The sequence below is a fragment of the Pseudophryne corroboree genome, chromosome 9 (assembly GCF_028390025.1).
Source record: "Pseudophryne corroboree isolate aPseCor3 chromosome 9, aPseCor3.hap2, whole genome shotgun sequence".
NCBI classification, from domain to species: domain Eukaryota; kingdom Metazoa; phylum Chordata; class Amphibia; order Anura; family Myobatrachidae; genus Pseudophryne; species Pseudophryne corroboree.
The window spans coordinates 296,794,809-296,813,796 of record NC_086452.1 but is presented as its reverse complement, the minus strand read 5'-3'; the positions used below and the strand labels follow the sequence as shown (position 1 = coordinate 296,813,796).

At 46.5% G+C, this 18,988-nt stretch overlaps 1 protein-coding gene and 2 pseudogenes across 4 annotated transcripts in view; 1 reads left to right on the top strand and 2 right to left on the bottom strand.

The window, feature by feature from the left end:
* PICK1 (protein interacting with PRKCA 1) overlaps positions 1 to 18,988 on the bottom strand; it is a 272,889-nt gene that overhangs the window by 55,786 nt on the left and 198,115 nt on the right. For all 4 annotated transcript variants that reach the window (XM_063940387.1, XM_063940385.1, XM_063940388.1 and 1 more), the window contains 2 exons: positions 11,563 to 11,616; positions 3,401 to 3,463 (listed from right to left, as the gene is read on the bottom strand). In XM_063940387.1, the coding sequence (XP_063796457.1) occupies positions 3,401 to 3,463; positions 11,563 to 11,616 (117 nt within the window). The remainder of the gene's footprint in view (positions 1 to 3,400; positions 3,464 to 11,562; positions 11,617 to 18,988) is intronic.
* On the bottom strand, positions 9,556 to 9,674 carry LOC134962155 (5S ribosomal RNA; annotated as a pseudogene).
* Positions 9,766 to 9,884, top strand: LOC134960398 (5S ribosomal RNA; annotated as a pseudogene).

The following is an 18,988-nucleotide window of genomic DNA, read 5'->3' as shown; positions in this document are numbered from 1 at the left end:
GGCGGCCCATCTTCTAAGAAATCGGGCCATTCAAGTGCAGTCGGACAATGTAAGGACAGTAGCCTACATAAACCGACAAGGCGGAACGAAGAGCAGAGCTGCAATGTCGGAGGTGACAAGAATCATCCTCTGGGCAGAAAGACACGCGTTGGCGCTCTCAGCAATCTTCATTCCGGTAGTGGACAACTGGGAAGCAGACACGATCTCCATCCAGGGGAGTGGGATCTACATCCAGAGGTGTTCAAGGAAATAATAGTCCTTTGGTGGTTACCCCAAATAGACATGATGGCCTCTAGTCTCAACAAAAAGCTTCAACGCTATTGTTCGAGGTCGAGGGACCCACAAGCAGTGGCAGTGGAGGCCATGGTGTCTCGGTGGGTGTTCCAGACGGTGTACGTGTTTCCACCACTTCCACTCATTCCAAGAGTTCTAAAGCTCGTAAGGAGAACAAGAGTTCAAGCGATCCTCAATGCTCCAGACTGGCCAAGGCGGGCTTGGTACGTGGACTTCTGAATCTCTTGTAGGAAAAGCCGAGGCCTCGGGAGGACCTGCTGCAGCAGGGGCCGTTCGCCTATCAAGATTTACCGCGGCTACGTTTGACGGCATGGAAGTTGAGCGCCTGATACTTGCTCGGAGGGGCTTTCTGAAGAAGGTCATTCCTACCCTGATAAAGGCTAGGAAAGGGGTAACGTCTAAACATTACCATCGTATTTGGAAGAAATATGTATCTTGGTGTGAATCCAAGAAGTTTCCTACGGTGGAGTTTCAACTCGGACGTTTTCTACTCTTCCTGCAAGCAGGTGTGGATATGGGCCTGAGGTTGGGATCTGTGAAGGTCCAGATTTCGGCCTTATCCATTTTCTTCCAGAAACAATTGGCTGCCCTCCCTGAGGTTCAGACTTTTTTGAAGGGAGTTCTGCACATCCAACCTCCCTTTGTACCGCCTAGGGCGCCTTGGGACCTTAACGTGGTGTTGCAGTTCCTCCAGTCGGATTGGTTTGAGCCTCTACAGGAGGTTGAGGTCAAATTTCTTACATGGAAGGCTGTCACGTTGTTGGCCTTAGCTTCAGCTAGGCGTGTGTCCGAATTGGGGACTTTATCCTGTAAAAGCCCATACTTGATCTTCCACGAAGATAGAGCTGAGCTCCGGACACGTCAGCAGTTTCTTCCGAAGGTTGTGTCGGCATTTCATATCAACCAACCTATTGTGGTGCCAGTGGCTACTGACTCCTCAATTACATCAAAGTCCTTGGATGTTGTGAGGGCTCTGAAGGTATATGTGAAGAGAACTTCTCGTCGCAGAAAGTCGGACTCTACGATTGTCCTATATGTTCCCAGGAAAATTGGGTATCCTGCTTCTAAGCAGACAATCTCTCGCTGGATTAGGTTCACTATCCAGCATGCTTATTCTTCGGCAGGTTCGCCGTGTCCAAAATCTGTTAAGGCCCACTCTACTCGTAAGGTGGGGTCTTCCTTGGTGGCTGCCCGGGGTGTCTCGGCATTGCAACTTGGTCTGGGTCGAACACGTTTGCAAGTTTTACAAGTTCGATACTTTGGCCTCTGATGATCTGAAGTTCAGTCAATCAGTTCTGCAGGAGCCTCTGCGCTCTCCCTCCCGTTCTGGGAGCTTTGGTACATCCCCATGGTACTAATGTGGACCCCAGCATCCTCTAGGACGTAAGAGAAAATAGGATTTTGGTTACCTACCAGTAAATCCTTTTCTCGTAGTCCGTAGAGGATGCTGGGCGCCCGCCAAGCGCTTTGTTTTCCTGCAATCGTTATCTGATTCAGTACATCTTTGTTTAGTTATGTACTGCATTGTTACTTGGTAAGTAATGTTTCAGCAGTTGCTGAGAGTTTCAAGCAGGTTAGCTTGATGTGCCTTGTATGTGTGAGCTGGTATGAATCTCGCCACTATCTGTGTTAAATCCTTCTCTTGAAGATGTCCGTCTCCTCGGGCACAGTTTCTAGATGGAGTCTGGTAGGAGGGGCATAGAGGGAGGAGTCAGCCCACACTCTCAAACTCTTAAAGTGCCAATGGCTACTGGTGGACCCGTCTATACCCCATGGTACTAATGTGGACCCCAGCATCCTCTATGGACACGAAAAAAGGATTTACCGGTAGGTAACCAAAATCCTATTATTGCTGCACAAGGAAGTCATACCAGATAGTGAAAGCAAAGGTTCACATACTTTTGCCACTCACAGATATGTGATATTGGATAATTTTCCTTTTACTTTTAGGACCGGTGTGAAAAGCTGAGGTAGTTTTAGGCCAAATATCAGCAGAAATACAGAAAATTCTGAAGGGTTTACAAACTTTTAAGCACCACTGTAATTGGAATATGGCAGAGCTGAAATAAAAGTATGACACATAGTGGAGTTTGGGACAGTTGTAAGGATGCATTAAGCGGCTTTCACATCGCCAGTGCCGGATCCCACCCGGGAATTGGAAAGGGGTCCTTCCCAGGTGGGATCCGGATTTGGAGCCTTAGTGCTGGCTTCCCGACCCAGTAATATGCCGGGCAGGTTGCCATAGCGGCAGCGGGCGGAGCCGGCAGCGGGGGCGGGGCTGGGAGATGAGCTCATCTCCGCGCCGCCTCTCCCTATGTAGTGAATGGGTCCTGAGTCGCATCGACCCGGGAATCTGTTTACACTGCCACTGACCCGGTATTCAACCTGGGAATAACCCTTCTTACAACCAGAGTTGAATAACCGGGTCATGCGACCTGGGAATTCTCCAAGGCCCCTTTTACATCGCACAGTGACCAGTGTCGACCCGGCTATATGCCAGGTCGATACTGGGTTATATCTGCAATGTGAAAGGGGTATTAGTGTGGTTAGTATAGGTAGAGCAGAGTCAGCTCTAATAAAGAGATGAGTTTTTAAAAAGCATTTAAAGATTTAAAGGTTGTAGGAGGATTTGATTGGGCATAGTAGGGTCTGAGAGTGAAAGAGGGAGTGTTATTGATAATAGTTAGCAACCCATCAAAATGACGGAACGGAAAAGTATGCGATTTTTTTCCTCTAGATCTACAGACGAGACTTCAAGGTTTTATATAACAACTGTACAGCCTCAGTAAATGTCTTGGCCAAAATCCTTAAGCACATTCTAATTATATTAATTGAGTGGCAGTTCTTTATTTTTTTTCAGATCAGAGACAGGTTTCAACAAGATGCTGTATCTGGTCATTCAACAGACATCTGTGGCACAAGGACAATGAGCCGATCCTGGCCTGTCTCAGATAGACAGCAAGCACATAATAATATTGAAAACACTTGCTCAGGGGTTTGTTGATCACATAAATTATTGCTTAACTTAAATCAACAAACCCTTATAAGTAACTGTCTACAAGTACACTGTCTTCTGTACATTAATGTAATGTGAAATAATCATTACCCCGGTGTGTCTGAGAAAGTTCAAAGAATGCTCTCAAGAGACGTTTAGTGTGTTCCATCATACCTTGAAAAAAGAAAAAAGAAAAAAAACACATGAAAAACCATTACAAGAAAGAGATATTACAGCAATGGAAGGAAATCAGTACTATAGAGGCTAGTTTCTGACTTACTATTTGTATATTACTTTCAATGTAAACAATTCCTTTCCTTCTACTGATATAGAGATAAGGGAGTGTTACTCTTCTTGCTCAATATACTAAAATACTGGCCCAAATGTCCATGAGGATTACCTCCTTAGGAGGAGCTTAACTATAGCGGCCCCAGTGCTAATGCTATGGGCCCGGAAGCAGGAGGGCTCAGCTCGCCTGTACCAGAATCTGAGCCCCTGAACTTCATTAATAGATTCTGGCAAGCTGCCACAAAAAGATCTGTTCTATCAAACTCATCTCAAAGCTGCTGGGGTGCTGCAGCTGGAGCTAGTGAAATGGATTTAAGCACAGAATGGAAAAATCTGCTTTGCCGCTGCACAGTACCAATCTCTGCAATCAGAAGGAACTCACGTCTTCTGAGACTATTAAAAGTGACGAAACAGTAATTTCTCACATTTATTACCTGTGCACAGAATACAGTTCTACTGATAAGCCATCGAATTTGGTTAAAATTTAGAAGATCACATGACACTCACATTTTGAAATCTAGTGCCACATTAAGTGTAACACACATCTGGCCAGATATCTGTTCCTCTCTTCCTCCATCCTGTAGAACACCTCCTGGACCCAGATAGTCTGAACAAGGTGACTGTAATTACCTGGTGTCAGTCATGTTACCAGCGGCAGCTCATAGCTGTGTGGAGGAGGGGGGCTGCCCGGTCCAGAGGAAGAGAGGAGAGCCCTTGCCACTGGCTGGGTCCCTCACCTGCACAATGGAGTTGCCGGGACAGGCGCATGCACAATGGTGGGACTGCATATGCGCAAAAAAAAAAAAAAAAAATAGCTTCTATGGACTGCATTGGCTGCAGCCCATAGAAGCGGCCTCTATGAACTGTATTGGCTGCAGCCCATAGAAGCTGCAGACCACAGAAGCTGGCTCGGGCTGATGATAAGTCAGGGAGTGGCTACCCACAGGAAGCCCGCTCTTTCCTAATCGCAGTCCGGTCTTGCAGCCCCAGAGGGAGGAAACTCCTCCCTTTGGGACTGACTGTAGTGTCTGTGACTGACAGGTAAAACTTCCAATAGGAAATTCACTGCCAGTCACAGTGAAGCTAGTGCATTTACGGACTGCAATATGGGGGTGTCAGATTTTACTGGGGGGCTGAAAGATAAAATCTGCCATTGCGTGTTACCAATACACATCCCAAGCAGTTAGTAAACAGCAGTGTTCTTCTCACTTACATGCAGTTCAAAGAATGTGACTGTGCCATCTGGAGGAGCTCTGTAACACTGCAGGTGAAGTGCTGGCTTGCTTACTCACTGCATTAATCCATTCAAGGGGGGAATTCAATTATTCCCTAAAGCCAGCACTAACAGGGCTTTTGTTTCACCTGCCTGGAGGAAGGAGAAACAAAATCCGCGATAAATAAGCAATCCCGAAAACGCATGCATCTGGGAACCTATCCCTGATTCTGTTTTTCACACGAAAGCATGTAAATGTAATGGTGTGTACACAGAGTGATATATTTTCTTATGATTTTGACTATATACTCAAAATCGTAAGAAAAGTTAGTGCAGATCGCAAGGTGAAAGTCACCCTGCGATCCCGATTCGAAGCCGATGCGCGGTCGGCATCGCAAGACTAGATAGACTGTGCAGCAGTGGTTAAAGTGGGGCGGAACGGGGCGGAACTGCGTTCCGACACTTCTAATTGAAGGCGGAACCAGTTCCGCCTCCGCCCGGCCACCAAAAAGTGAAAGCTTCAGGACCCTGCTTTACTTTAAAGTTAATATCTGCATAAGCATCTTCCAGCCAATCTCTCCTCCAGCTTCAGAGCCAATCACGGCTCGTGGACCGCCAGCCAATGAGAAGCTGCAAAGTGGCAGTTTTTCATTGGCTGAAGGTCAGGCGATCCGTGATTGCTTCGAAAGAGCGGCCCCTTTTGAATAGCAGGCAGTGCGCCAGGCAGCCGATCTGTGACAGTAATGTCAGGACTGTCTGGCGGCGCTGCCAATAGCCGCGTCATGATGCTCCAGGCTCCGACGAGGAGGGGATGTGGAGAACGAGTACGAGCGGGGAGATTAGAGCAACAGGGGTTGAGATAGCGGGGCCAGGAGGATCATGAAAAAGCCAGAGGCAAGATGGGCCGAGGGGATGATTAGAGGAGCAGGGAGTGAGATAGGTGGGGGGATGAGGAGAGGAGCAGAAGTGAGAGCAGGGGATAATGAGAGTAGCAGGGAGTGAGATAGGTGGGGGGATGAGGAGAGGAGCAGAAGTGAGACAGCAGGAGATAATGAGAGGAGCAGAAGTGAGACGGCAGGGGATTATGAGAGGAGCAGGAGTGAGACGGCAGGGGATTATGAGAGGAGCAGGGGATGAGATGGCAGGTGATGATGAGAGGAGCAGAAGTGAGACGGCAGGGGATGATGAGAGGAACAGGGAGTGAGACGGCGGGGGATGATGAGAGGAGCAGGAGTGAGACAGCAGGGGATAATGAGAGGAGCAGGAGTGAGACAGCAGGGGATAATGAGAGGAGCAGGAGTGAGACAGCAGGGGATAATGAGAGGAGCAGGAGTGAGACAGCAGGGGATGATGAGGAGCAGGAGTGAGACGGCAGGGGATTATGAGAGGAGCAGGGGATGAGAGGAGCAGGAGTGAGACGGCAGGGGATAATGAGAGGAGCAGGAGTGAGACGGCAGGGGATAATGAGAGGAGCAGGAGTGAGACGGCAGGGGATGAGGAGAGGAGCAGAAGTGAGACGGCAGGGGATGATGAGAGGAGCAGGAGTGAGACAGCAGGGGATAATGAGAGGAGCAGGAGTGAGACAGCAGGGGATAATGAGAGGAGCAGGAGTGAGACAGCAGGGGATAATGAGAGGAGCAGGAGTGAGACAGCAGGGGATGATGAGAGGAGCAGAAGTGAGACGGCAGGGGATGATGAGAGGAGTAGGAGTGAGACGCAGGGGATGATGAGAGGAGCAGGAGTGAGACGGCAGGGGATAATGAGAGGAGCAGGAGTGAGACAGCAGGGGATAATGAGAGGAGCAGGAGTGAGACGGCAGGGGATAATGAGAGGAGCAGGAGTGAGACAGCAGGGGATGATGAGAGAAACAGAAGTGAGATGGCAGGGGATGATGAGAGGAGCAGAAGTGAGATGGCAGGGGATGATGAGAGGAGCAGAAGTGAGATGGCAGGGGATGATGAGAGGAGCAGAAGTGAGATGGCAGGGGATGATGAGAGGAGCAGGAGTGAGACGGCAGGGGATGATGAGAGGAGCAGGGGGTGAGATGGCAGGGGATGATGAGAGGAGCAGGAGTGAGACGGCAGGGGACGATGAGAAGAGCAGGAGTGAGACGGCAGGGGATGATGAGAGGAGCAGGGGGTGAGATTGGGGTGGGGGTGGTGAGAGAAGCAGGGTGTGAGATGGGAGAGTAAGAGAAGCTGGGGCTGAGATGGGGAATGAGAGGAGCATAGAGTGAGAGGCTCGGGGGGAGAGATGGGAGAGTGAGAGGCACAGGGGTGAGATAGAAGCAGTGGCGGAAAGGGTAGTAGGGAGTGAGAGGTGTAGGGGTTAAGTAAAGGAAAGAAAGATTCAGGTGATCAGACAGAAAGGGAATTCGGGTTGTCTAGGATGAAGATATGGACACAAGGAGAGTGACAAAGGAAACAAGAAAGCAGAAAGGACACATGGAAGACACAGAGGTGAGCAAAGGTTGTACATATCCTGATACATTGCGCATTTCTACATTTAAACACATTATAAAAATACCTATAGATTCAGTGGGGCACTTTTACTACTGTGGGCATTGTGTGTGTAAAAGGCACTAATATGTGGGGCAATGTGAATTAGATTGTGCTACTGTGAGGCGTTATTTTAAATTGGTACTATTGTGTGGCCACGCCCATTCCTAGTGAGGTCACACCCCTTTGTTGCAGCGTGCGCCTTTGGAGCGCGAGTGATGAGTTCCCCCACCTCTCCAGGACCACTTTAAGCCCTGCTGTGCAGGCAAGTCAATTTTGACTATCTCTATAGAAGAGATAGTCAAAATTGACACTTAGCCAAAATCGCACAGTCAGTATCGCAAGCACAGTCATTATGTGCTTGTGATGCCGACCTAGCCCCTGTCGCATAGTGATAATCGGGCATAGCCCGAATCTCAGAGTGTGTATGGGCCATTACAGCGAAAAAATGGGCATTGACTGTATTGCCAGGTAAAAACATTGGGCAAAAAAATTATGCTAAAGCTAGTTTTTTTAGCTGTAAAATTTACCTCAATCAGTTGAATTTTGCCCCTTAGGGGGGTATGTACCAAGCAGTGAAAAGAGCGGAGAAGTGAGCCAGTGGAGAAGTTGCCCATGGCAACCAATCAGCATTGAAGTAACATTTATAATTTGCATACTATAAAATTATACAGAGCATCTGATTGGTTACCATGGGCAACTTCTCCACTGGCTCACTTCTCTAGTCTTTTCACTGCTTAGTACATCTCCCCCTTAGTCTTGTCTGTATAGGGACTGTAGCAACAGATTTTGAATAATAAGGTTTAACCACTTGCCTGGCATGGTCACATCAGATGCAACCATGCCTGCAAGTGCTCTATCTGACCTGGTCGCACAGGATGCGACCAGTCAGATAGAGAGTGTTAGTAGCGGCGGGGAAGATAAACTTTCCTCCGCTGCTGCTATCAGAGGGACTGTAAGGTCCCTCTGCCTCCCTGCACTCTCCCCCTGTGTCTGCCGTGCTGCCGATCACTGCTGATCGGTCAGCACGGCAGGATATCCCCCCTCCAGCGGCTACAGACAATGGCAGCCACTGGGGAGTGTAAATGAACCCTCCCAAGCCACCGCCAGACCCCCCCTGTATACCTGCAGGCTGTCCCGGTTTCAAAATGAAAGCTGCGATGGTCGCGATGTTCCCGAACGATGTTTCGATGTTTGAAAATAAATAAATATATATATATTTTTTTTTTTTACTAAAATCATTTGGGATAGGGTTAAATTGATGTTCCTCACCTAATTCACTAATAAAAAAAACCCCGACAATTTCGGAGCGGTTTTTGGCGAAATAAATTGTCAGTTAAGTGGTTAAAGGAATGCACAGATCCTCAGATAAAGTATGGCTTGTACTTATTGCATGCACAAAGAGTAGTCTCCTGGAATAGGGAATATAGATAATGATATACACAAAATATTCTGATTTGAAGCCAGTGGATATACTATAAACTATGTCACTACTACGGGGCATATAATGAATTGGGGCCAAGAAGGCACTACTGTGGGGAGGCATTTTATATGACGGCTGTCGGGATCCCAGCGCTCAGTATACCGGCGCCGGAATCCCGACAGCCGGCATACCGCCAACTATTTTCCCTCTTGGGGGGTCCACGACCCCCCTGGAGGGAGAATAAATAGCATGGCGCGCGTAGAGCGCCACCGTGCCTGCAGCGTGGGGATCCCGACAGCTGACATAACGTACTACACTGGCAAAGGGAGAGAAAGAAGTCTCTTGTGTGGGCGCACTCTTATACAATGAAAGGAAATTTCAATGATATGTAGGGAAATATTTTAAGACATAACTTTTAATGATCAAATTTAAAAGCAATTTAACCCATCTAAGTGATCCATAATAAAGAAATTAGAAAAAATGTTAAAATGTTCTGGTCTCGTTCTTCACAGAGAATGATCGGAAAGGTTGTAGACACTTAGGTTGTCTTACCCCCTATTCCCCTGACCAGTACAGAGTTTCTGTGTTAATGGGACCGAGGAGTGGTCATGCAAGTATCATAAATATGTCCAATTAGGACTACTTGTATTAAGTTGATATAGTGAAAGTTGATGGTCACCACCAATAAACACCTGAATAAGTGACGGATAATATATGTTGATAAAGGTTTAGGCGTTGAAATGAAAAAAAAAACAAAAAACAAAGGGAAAGGAAATGGTAAAGGAATTTAGTGGTGATACTGCTGTTGGTGTCGCAATTCACATGGAAAAGGAAATTAAATCCTACTCTACAACACCAGGTATTCGCAGGAAGTCTCCTCTCCAGGTACTAACCTGGCCCAACGCTGTTTAGCTTCCAAGATCGGACGAGATCAGGCATTGGCAGTGTGGTATGATAGTAGAGGATTATGCGATCTGCATACTAATGAGAGTGCACCTATATAAGAAATTGATAGGAGTAGGTGCACTCTCATTGGTATGAAGATCGCATAATCCTCTACTATCATACCACGCTGCCAATGCCCGATCTCGTCCGATCTTGGAAGCTAAACAGCGTTGGGCCAGGTTAGTACCTGGAGAGGAGACTTCCTGCGAATACCTGGTGTTGTAGAGTAGGATTTAATTTCCTTTTCCATGTGAATTGCGACACCAACAGCAGTATCACCACTAAATTCCTTTACCATTTCCTTTCCCTTTGTTTTATGTTTTTCTTTCATTCCAACGCCTAAACCTTTATCAACATATATTATCCGTCACTTATTCAGGTGTTTATTGGTGGTGACCATCAACTTTCACTATATCAACTTAATACAAGTAGTCCTAATTGGACATATTTATGATACTTGCATGACCACTCCTCGGTCCCATTAACACAAACTCTGTACTGGTCAGGGGAATTGGGGGTAAGACAACTAAGTGTCTACAACCTTTCTGATCATTCTCTGTGAAGAACGAGACCAGAACATTTTTACATTTTTTCTAATTTCTTTATTATGGATCACTTAGATGGGTTAAATTGCTTTTAAATTTGATTATTAAAAGTTATGTCTTAAAATATTTCCCTACATATCATTGGAATTTCCTTTCATTGTTTAAGAGTGCGCCCACACAAGAGCCTTCTTTCTCTCCCTTTGCCAGTCTATGTACTTTCTGGCTCTGGGCGCACCACCAACTAGGACAGCACCTAATTATAAAAATTGTGTTTATAATTGTCCGATTTTGGGTTTTTTCAATTATGATTGTATTAATGTGACCAGTGCCCGATCGCCCTGTGTTTTGCTGATAACGTACTACACCCCTACTGTGGAGCATATTATGAAAACGGGCATTATTATAGTGTGTCTCTAGAATCTAGAAACGTTGGGAGCCCCATCAAAATATTGCTGGGGCACACACAATTTTAATAACGCCAATGCTACTTAATATGGGCACACAAAACACAACATTAACAAACAAGAAAACAAGGAACTCCCACTGTCTTTTTACAACATATTATGTCAATATTATTTTCCTTTAAATTATGGTTGCTAAGCTGTAAATGCACAAAAACTAATGCTTCTAGGGGATCGGTATGAAATAACTCCAATCAAAATCCCGACGGCCGAAATCCTGACAGCAATTGACTTACGGTCAAAATCCCGACATGGACAAAATACCGACATTTAAAATACCGACATGTAAAATGCTGACAGGTCAAAATACAGAAATGCGTTTTTCATTGTCTTTTTGTGTGTGTATGTCGACATGGACACCATATAAGTGTACCGCATCCCCTCGCATGGCTCGCTGCGCTCTGCACACTATTATATTCCCCGTCCAGGTCCACTGGGATGGTAAAGTATGAACAAGTCGGTTTCAATGAAAAAAAAATCATGAAAAACTCATGTCGGCATTTCAACCTGTCAGTGTTTCGACCTGTCGGTATTTTGACCTTGTCGGTATTTTAAATATCGGTATTTTGTCCATGTCGGGATTTTGACCTTGTCGGGATTTTAACCGTCGGTCAATTGCTGTCGGGATTTCGACCGTCGGGATTTTGATTGCAGGTAAATTGACTGCATCCCGCTTCTAGATACATCTGCATACCCACTGCCTGATCCATCGTGAACTGGGCGGGTATTTACATGCGCTCATTCAGTTGTGCTGTCAATCACCGCTGGCTTGTGCAGCGAGTGTACAGGTGGTTGGCTGAGCACCCGTACACACAGCATGATGCGCCGATGTAGTGCATCAGCTGTTAGGAGTTTAGCATGCAGTAGAACAGTCTATTAATGTTCATGGTCACGTTTTACCTCTATAAAACTCTGCTGTTTTTTCAAGCTCTTCCAGTTTTTTCACCAAACCATCTGTAAAAACAAATATAAGATTCAAATTTTTAATTTAAGTGGACTCATGAAAACATATATACTTACAAAATCCAGCTTGTTTGCAAAACCTTTTACTAACCAAAACTACATAGATCCATTGAGAACTTCACTTGAATAAAGAAGAGAAAGTGAGCAGTAAATGGAAATGATACTATCCTGTTATAGCCACTAGCCAATTTCCGAAAGGAAGTGGTGGTTAAACACTGGCTGCTTTTTTGCAGCACTGTCATTATGTACATTTATAATTATGGGGTATATTCAATTGCGGTCGAATTGCCGAAAAACGGGTAATTTTCTACACAAAAAACCTGTCGAATTTGATTCGACAATTCAATACAGTACTTTTCGACTAAAAACCTGCCATTTCATTTTCGACTTTTTGCAATTCAACATTTTTTCAATTCGACATGTCTGCAATGTTAAAAATGCGGCTTTTCAACAAAAGTTTATTCAATTGAAGAAAGTTGATTTGACAACAGTGCTTTTCGACAGTCATTTCGTCAATTTCATTCCGCCTCATTTTTCTGTCGTGATCTAATAATTTTTTTTTAAAACATGTATTTTTTGGTACTTTTTTCATTGCTAATAGCATATCTATTTATATTTGAAGGGATTATCTACTTGGTTTGTCTATTTAGGAGCCACAAGTATTATTTAATCGATTTTTTAAAAGAATATTTATTTTTTTACTAACTACAATAATATGGAGAGCTCAGTGCATGTTTTTCAGTTAAAGGGGTGTGAAATGGTTAAAAATTCTGGAAAAAAATGCGTGGGGTCCCCCCTCCTAAGCATAACCAGCCTCGGGCTCTTTGAGCCGGTCCTGGTTGTAAAAATACGGTGGTGGGGGGGGGGGGGAATCCACGTACTTGGCAAAATCAAATAACGAAAAACACGATCCACGCACTGAAAGGGGTCACATGTTTACACATGGGACCCCTTTCCCCGACTGGCGGGACCCCCCGTGACTGCTGTCAAAGAGGGTCCCTTCAGCCAATCAGGGAGCGCCACATAATGGCACTCTCCTGATTGGCTGTGCGCGTCTGAGCTGTCAGTCAGGCGGCGCACTCGAGATACAATGTAGCGCATAGGCGCTCCATTATATCCAATGGTGGGAACTTTGCAGTCAGCGGTAGACCGCGAGGTTATGTAGGGTCACTCTTGTGGTCTACCGCTGACCACAAAGTTCCCACCATTGGATATAATGGAGCGCCTATGCCAGAATGTTGACTGGAAGAAGGCTTTCGTGGGCTGATCACCTGCCATGGAACTGCGCCCCTTGGGTGACAGCTCCCCATCCTCTCAGACTCGCATCCGTCATGAGAAGGGTCCAATCCTGAATCCCAAAAATCCTTCCCTCCAGGAGATTGGAGGACTGTAGCCACCACAGCAGGGAAATCCTGGCCTGAGGTGACAGCTGAATCATCCGGTGCTTCTGGAGATGCAATCCAGACCACTTGCTTAGGAGATCCAAATGAAACGTTCTGGCATGGAACCTCCCATACTGGATCACCTCGTATGAGGCAACCATCTTTCCTAACAACATTATGCAAAAATGTACGGACACTCGAGTAGGACGGAGCACCATGCGGATCATCTCCTGAAGTGTTTTCGCCTTGTCCTCTGGTAGAAACACCTTCTGAGCCACAGTATCCAGCAACATACCCAGGAACAGGAGCCTCTGAGTTGGCTCCAGGTGGGACTTCTGTAAGTGGAGGATCCACCCATGGTTGGACAGAAGATGGATGGTGCGGTCGATATGGAGCAGCAAAAGCTCCCTGGATCTTGCCTTTATCAGAAGATCGTCCAGATAAGGGACCACATTGGCTCCATGGACCCGGAGTTGAAGCATCATCTCCACCATCACCTTTGTGAATACCCTATGAGCTGTAGACAGGCCGAAGGGCAGTGCCTGGAATTGGAAATGATCGTCCAGCAGGGCAAACCGCAGGTACGCATGATGAGGGGGCCAAATCGGAATATGGAGATAGGCATCCTTGATATCCAAGGAGACCATAAATTCCTGTTCTTCCAGGCCCGCAATCACTGCTCGCAGGGATTCCATTTTGAATTTGAACACCCTCAAATAAGTATTCAGGATTTCAGATTCAGAATGGGCCTGACTGAACCATCCGGCTTCGGCACTACAAACAGGTTTGAGTAAAACCCCTTGCGCCGCGTTGCAGTAGTGGGACTGGAACAATGATGTGGGACTGGACCAACTTTCGGAAAGCCTGTTTCAACGTAACTTGCATATGCTCCAAAGCTGGTAAGCTTGATTTGAAAAATCGTTGGGGGGGGGGGCTGGGAGATTGTACTGTCGAACTCCAGCTTGTAGCCCTGAGAAACGAGCTCTCTGACCCAGGCATCTTGGTAGGAGGTCTCACAGACATGGCTGAAGTGATGCAGCCGGGCCCCCCCCCTTAAGGTCCCCACGGGGTGGGTGGGCACCGTCATGCTGATGCCTTAGTGGAAGCAGAACTGTTCATGAGAACTGGTACTTGCAGGTTTTCTGGACTTACCTCTGGTGCCTCTAGCCGCATCGGAGGCACCTCTGGCCTTTGATCGAAATGTGCGAGATCGAAAGGACTGGACCGACAGCCCCGGATAGGAGCATCTCGCCGGCGGGGCCCCAGAGGGGAGAAACGTGGATTTCCCAGCCTTTGGAAATCCATGTATCCAGTTAAACCCCAAAAAGCCATTCCCCAAAAAAAGGGAAGGGATTCCACATTACGCTTGGATTCTGCGTCCACAATCCACTGATGCAACCACAAGGCCCTGCGCGCAGACACTGCCATGGCAGACGTCCGAGCATTAATGTTCACCAGAATGTGCTTCAGGAGGGTTACCATAGTAACTAAGGGCATATCCCCCGAGAGGCCCTCCTGAATTTGCGTGGCCCAAGAATGAATAGCGTGGGTCATCCAACAACCCGCAATGACCGGTCTCTGTGAAAGGCCGGCTGCAGTGTATATAGATTTTAGGGTATTCTCTATCTTTCGATCCCCAGGATCCTTCAAAGTAAAGAAGCCCGGGGCAGGCAGCACCGCCATCTTAGACAGGCGAGAGACTTAGACATCCACCCCAGGGGGTTCCTCCCAAACTTTTCTACCTTCAGGAGCAAAAGGGAAAGTGCGCAAAAACTTTCTGGACACTTGGAAGTTTTTTGCCTGGATTTTTCCAGGCCTGTTTGAATAAGTCATCTAACTCTGGAGAATCAGGGAAAGTGACATTGGACTTGTTTTGGACAAAGAAAAACGACTGCTGTGATGCAGCGTCCTCTAGAGGGAGCTTTAACACATCCCTTATAGCCAAAATGAGGGGTTCAAAACCCTGAGTAGAATCGGGATCCTCACTAATGGGATCCAGGTCATTCCCATCATCTAGAATATCATCATCTGAATCTGATAGCAGAGCAGGAACACCACGATTATGTGGCCCTGCACGAGAGAAGGGGGGGGGGGGCTGTGCATCTGCCCTAGCAGTTACATTTGCAACAGCTTGTTGTAGTAGCCGAGTCTTCTGCACATTAGCAGTGAGCTGGGAAGACATATCTGATATCCTAGTCTTAAGGGACCCTAACCAGTGGGGCTCTGGACCCTCTCCCCCAGTCCCTTCACTGATTTTTGAAGACTGACTGCATTGTTCACAGGAAACAGAATTATTAGATAATGGAGAGAATCTGGTGTGACATACACTGCACAGCTGTGTTTACCCATATTTCACAGTAAGCACAATAATATACACATACACATAGACTGTGATAATGCAAGCCTGCACTACTGTTTGTGAGAGGAGACACAGATGAGAGAGGACACCAGCACATCCTGAGCTGCACAGCCAAACACAGTAAACAATAACAATTTTAGTCCTACAGAGGATCAGGATAGTGTACACAAGCGGCTCTCCGCCCTTTGCTGCACCCTGTACCAGTTTTCCAGCGTGTCTTGCTAGGCAGGAAGCGCTGTGTGTGCTGTAGATGGCTCTGTCCCCTCTAATGGCGCCGGAGCTATAATGACTATTTATACTGGCAAAGTCTCCTTCATAGCTTAAAACATCACACAAGTGCTAGTCAAGCCATTTTGTGCCAGTTCTACACAGGGGATCTTAGCGGGATTCCCCCAGGAGGGTCCCGTCCACTGCGCCTCTGGTCAGCCGCACTTTGAACCGGGGAACAAACCCGGTTTGTACTCACTACCGATGTCACCTTCAGGCAGCGTTAGGGGTGTGCGGCGTGCTGCGGCTGTGACAGCCAAGCCGTGGTGTCACGCTGAACAACAACCCCTCAGGACAGTGGTCCTGCAGCGGGGAAGTGGCTCTGCACCTCGTAAGGCTGGTGACCGTCCCCCACCCCTAACTCCCACGGTGCAGGTATGCTGTTGCCCAGACAGCATACCGAAAATAATAAAATTTTAAAAGAAAATTGAAGAAAGCTCTCTGGAGCTGCAGAGATGTGCAGTGATGTGCATCCTATCCAGAGGGCACTTTTTCCTAAAATGCCTGTGGGAGCGGGCATAGAGGGGAGGAGCCAACACACCCAGTTGAAGAAATTAAGTGCAGTGGCTCCTTTGGACCCTGTCTATACCCATCGTACTAGTTTCCACCAATATCCCTTATGGATGCTAGAGAAACAGTATTACAGCAAAGTTGTGATAACTAGTGTATGATCCATCACAGTTGCATTGAGTGTGGTCCTGAATGAATCAAAAAGAAGACAGACATAACTTACATGGGATTTTGTGTTAACCAAAGACTAATACAGTGGTATATACTTGCCCATTCGGACACATCTGTTGTGTGTATACAAAAGAAAAGAAAAAAGGGCATACTGAAAGCAGTAACAATTATTTTAGTTACTGTGCTGAATCCCAGGATTGGAGCCCTGGAGGAAGATGCTAACCAGCAACATATCTGTTAATTTAGAGACACGGGTGGCTCTTGCTCCGCCATTCTTGTGAGATACCAGGTGGTATATTTAAGACTGTGGTGAGATTTGACCAATGGTCATTATCGGGCTATCCAATTAGGGTCTGGGACTGAGGGTCAACAGCACAAAGGTCGGCACACCTTAGGTCGACGCCAATTGGTCGACACACCTTAGGTCGACATGGACAAAAGGTCGTCATGGACAAAAGGTCGACAGGAACAAGGTCGACATGGAAAAAGGTCGACATGAGTTTTTTATGTTTTTTTGGTGTCGTTTTCTTCGTAGAGTGACCGGGAACCCCAATTAGTGCACCGCGTCCCCTCGCATGGCTCGCGAGCTTCGGGCATGGTGCCTTCGCTCCGCTAGGCACACTTTACCGTTCCAATCGTAGTCCACGTGGATCGTTAAGTATGAAAAGGTTCAAAAAAAGAAAAAAAATTGTGAAAAACTCATGTCGACCTTTTTCCATGTCGACCTTGTTCCTGTTGACCTTTTGTCCATGTCGACCTAAGGTGTGTCGACCAATTGGTGTCGACCTAAGGTGTGTCGACCTTTGTGCTGTCGACCTGGAGTCCGGATACCATCCAATTATAGCCTGTTTTTTATCGGCCAAAAAATGCCCCATATCTGGACCCATGAGTTATAGTGGAAAAAGGGGTCTCTTACCGGGCTTGTGCTTCGCGTGTATAGTCACCGATAAGTGCCAGCATCAAGGCTAATAAAATAGCAACAGGGGAATCCATTAGCAACAGTTAAATTATTGATGCAAATTGGATATCACCCTAAGTTATAATATGGGAAAATGGTATTGGCTGGTAAATCTAATTAATCATAACCATTATTATATAGCCGTTGAAATAGACCAGGGGTTCTCAACTCCAGTGCTCAAGTACCACCAAAAAAAACTTTCTTTTTACCTCTCTTCACTGTAATGAGATAGGGCATTGAGTAACACGTTTAATATTAATTTTTTGTCCCCCATAAGGTTGATACTATATGGGAAATATAGCTACATGAGTAGCCCTCATGTTCCGGTCTGGGTCATTTCATGCCAATTGCCCCAATAGTGACGATCACTGGTCATCTGCAATTTTTATTAAATTTTATATGGATTTTGGCACATATATCAAACTAACTTCTGGAAAATTTTAGTTGACAATATGTACGAGTAGTAAGAGTCCTCAGGGTGGGGGTAGGTAAATGTCACTGACTTCTCAGCGCACAATCGCCATGGTTTAAGTTACTGCTGTGGTGGAGCTAGAGGAGTAAAAGGTGTGTAAATTAGCATTCTTGCACAACTTTTGGCACCAATATAAAAAATCGAAACCCAAGACTTAATTTTTTTTTTTGTTCACAGCATGAAGCAAGAAATTGGGTTTTAATTACCTACCGGTAAAGCCTTTTCTCGTAGTTCATAAGGGATATTGGGTAGTTAGTACGATGAGGGTATAGACGGGTTCCAAAGGAGCCGGTGCACTTTAAATTTCTTCAACTGGGTGTGCTGGCTCCTCCCTTCTATGCCCCCCTCCCACAGGCAGTTATAGGTAAAATAGTGCCCGAAGGAGAATGGACAAACTTTAGAGAAGGAACATAACATGAGTGGTGATATTTACACACCAGCACACCAATGACATAAACAACCAGCAACGGCTGGTAACAAAACAGCAACAGCTGGACAGGTAACCATATAAGAGAAAACCTGCAGAAAAGTCAACGCACTGAGGCGGGCGTCCAATATCCCTTATGGACTATGAGAAAAGGATTTACTGGTAGGTAATTAAAATCCTATTTTCTCTAGCATCCATAAGGGATATTGGGGAATTAGTACGATGGGGACGTCCCAAAGCGTCCAGAACGGGCGGGAATGTGCGGAGACTGCTGCAGCACCGCCTGCACAAAATGGGTATCCTCTTTGGCCAGGGTATCAAACCTGTAGAAGAACTTCACAAAGGCATTCTTCCCCAACCAGGTAGCAGCTCGACATAGTTGCAAATCCGAGACTCCACAAGCAGCCTCCCAGGAAGACCCCATTGATCTCGTAAAGTGGGCCTTCAGAGACTGTGGAACAGGTAAAGCTGCCGACATATAGGCCTGTTGGATAGTAAGCCTAAGCCAACGAGCAATGGACTGGTTAGAAGCAGGGTAACCCTTTTTCTGCGCATCATAGAGCACAAACAAGGAATCCGTCTTTCTGATCTGAGCTGTTCTCTTGATATAGATCTTGAAGGCTCACACAGCATCCAATGCCTCCGGAGGAGCAGAAGTGCCAGAACCTGACGGAACCACAATAGGTTGATTTAAGTGGAACATAGAGACGACCTTCGGCAGGAACTGCTGCCTATTCCTGAGCTCAGCTCTGTCCTCGTAAAAGACCAAGTAGGGACTTTTACACGATAAGGCCCCCAATTCTGAGACACACCTAGC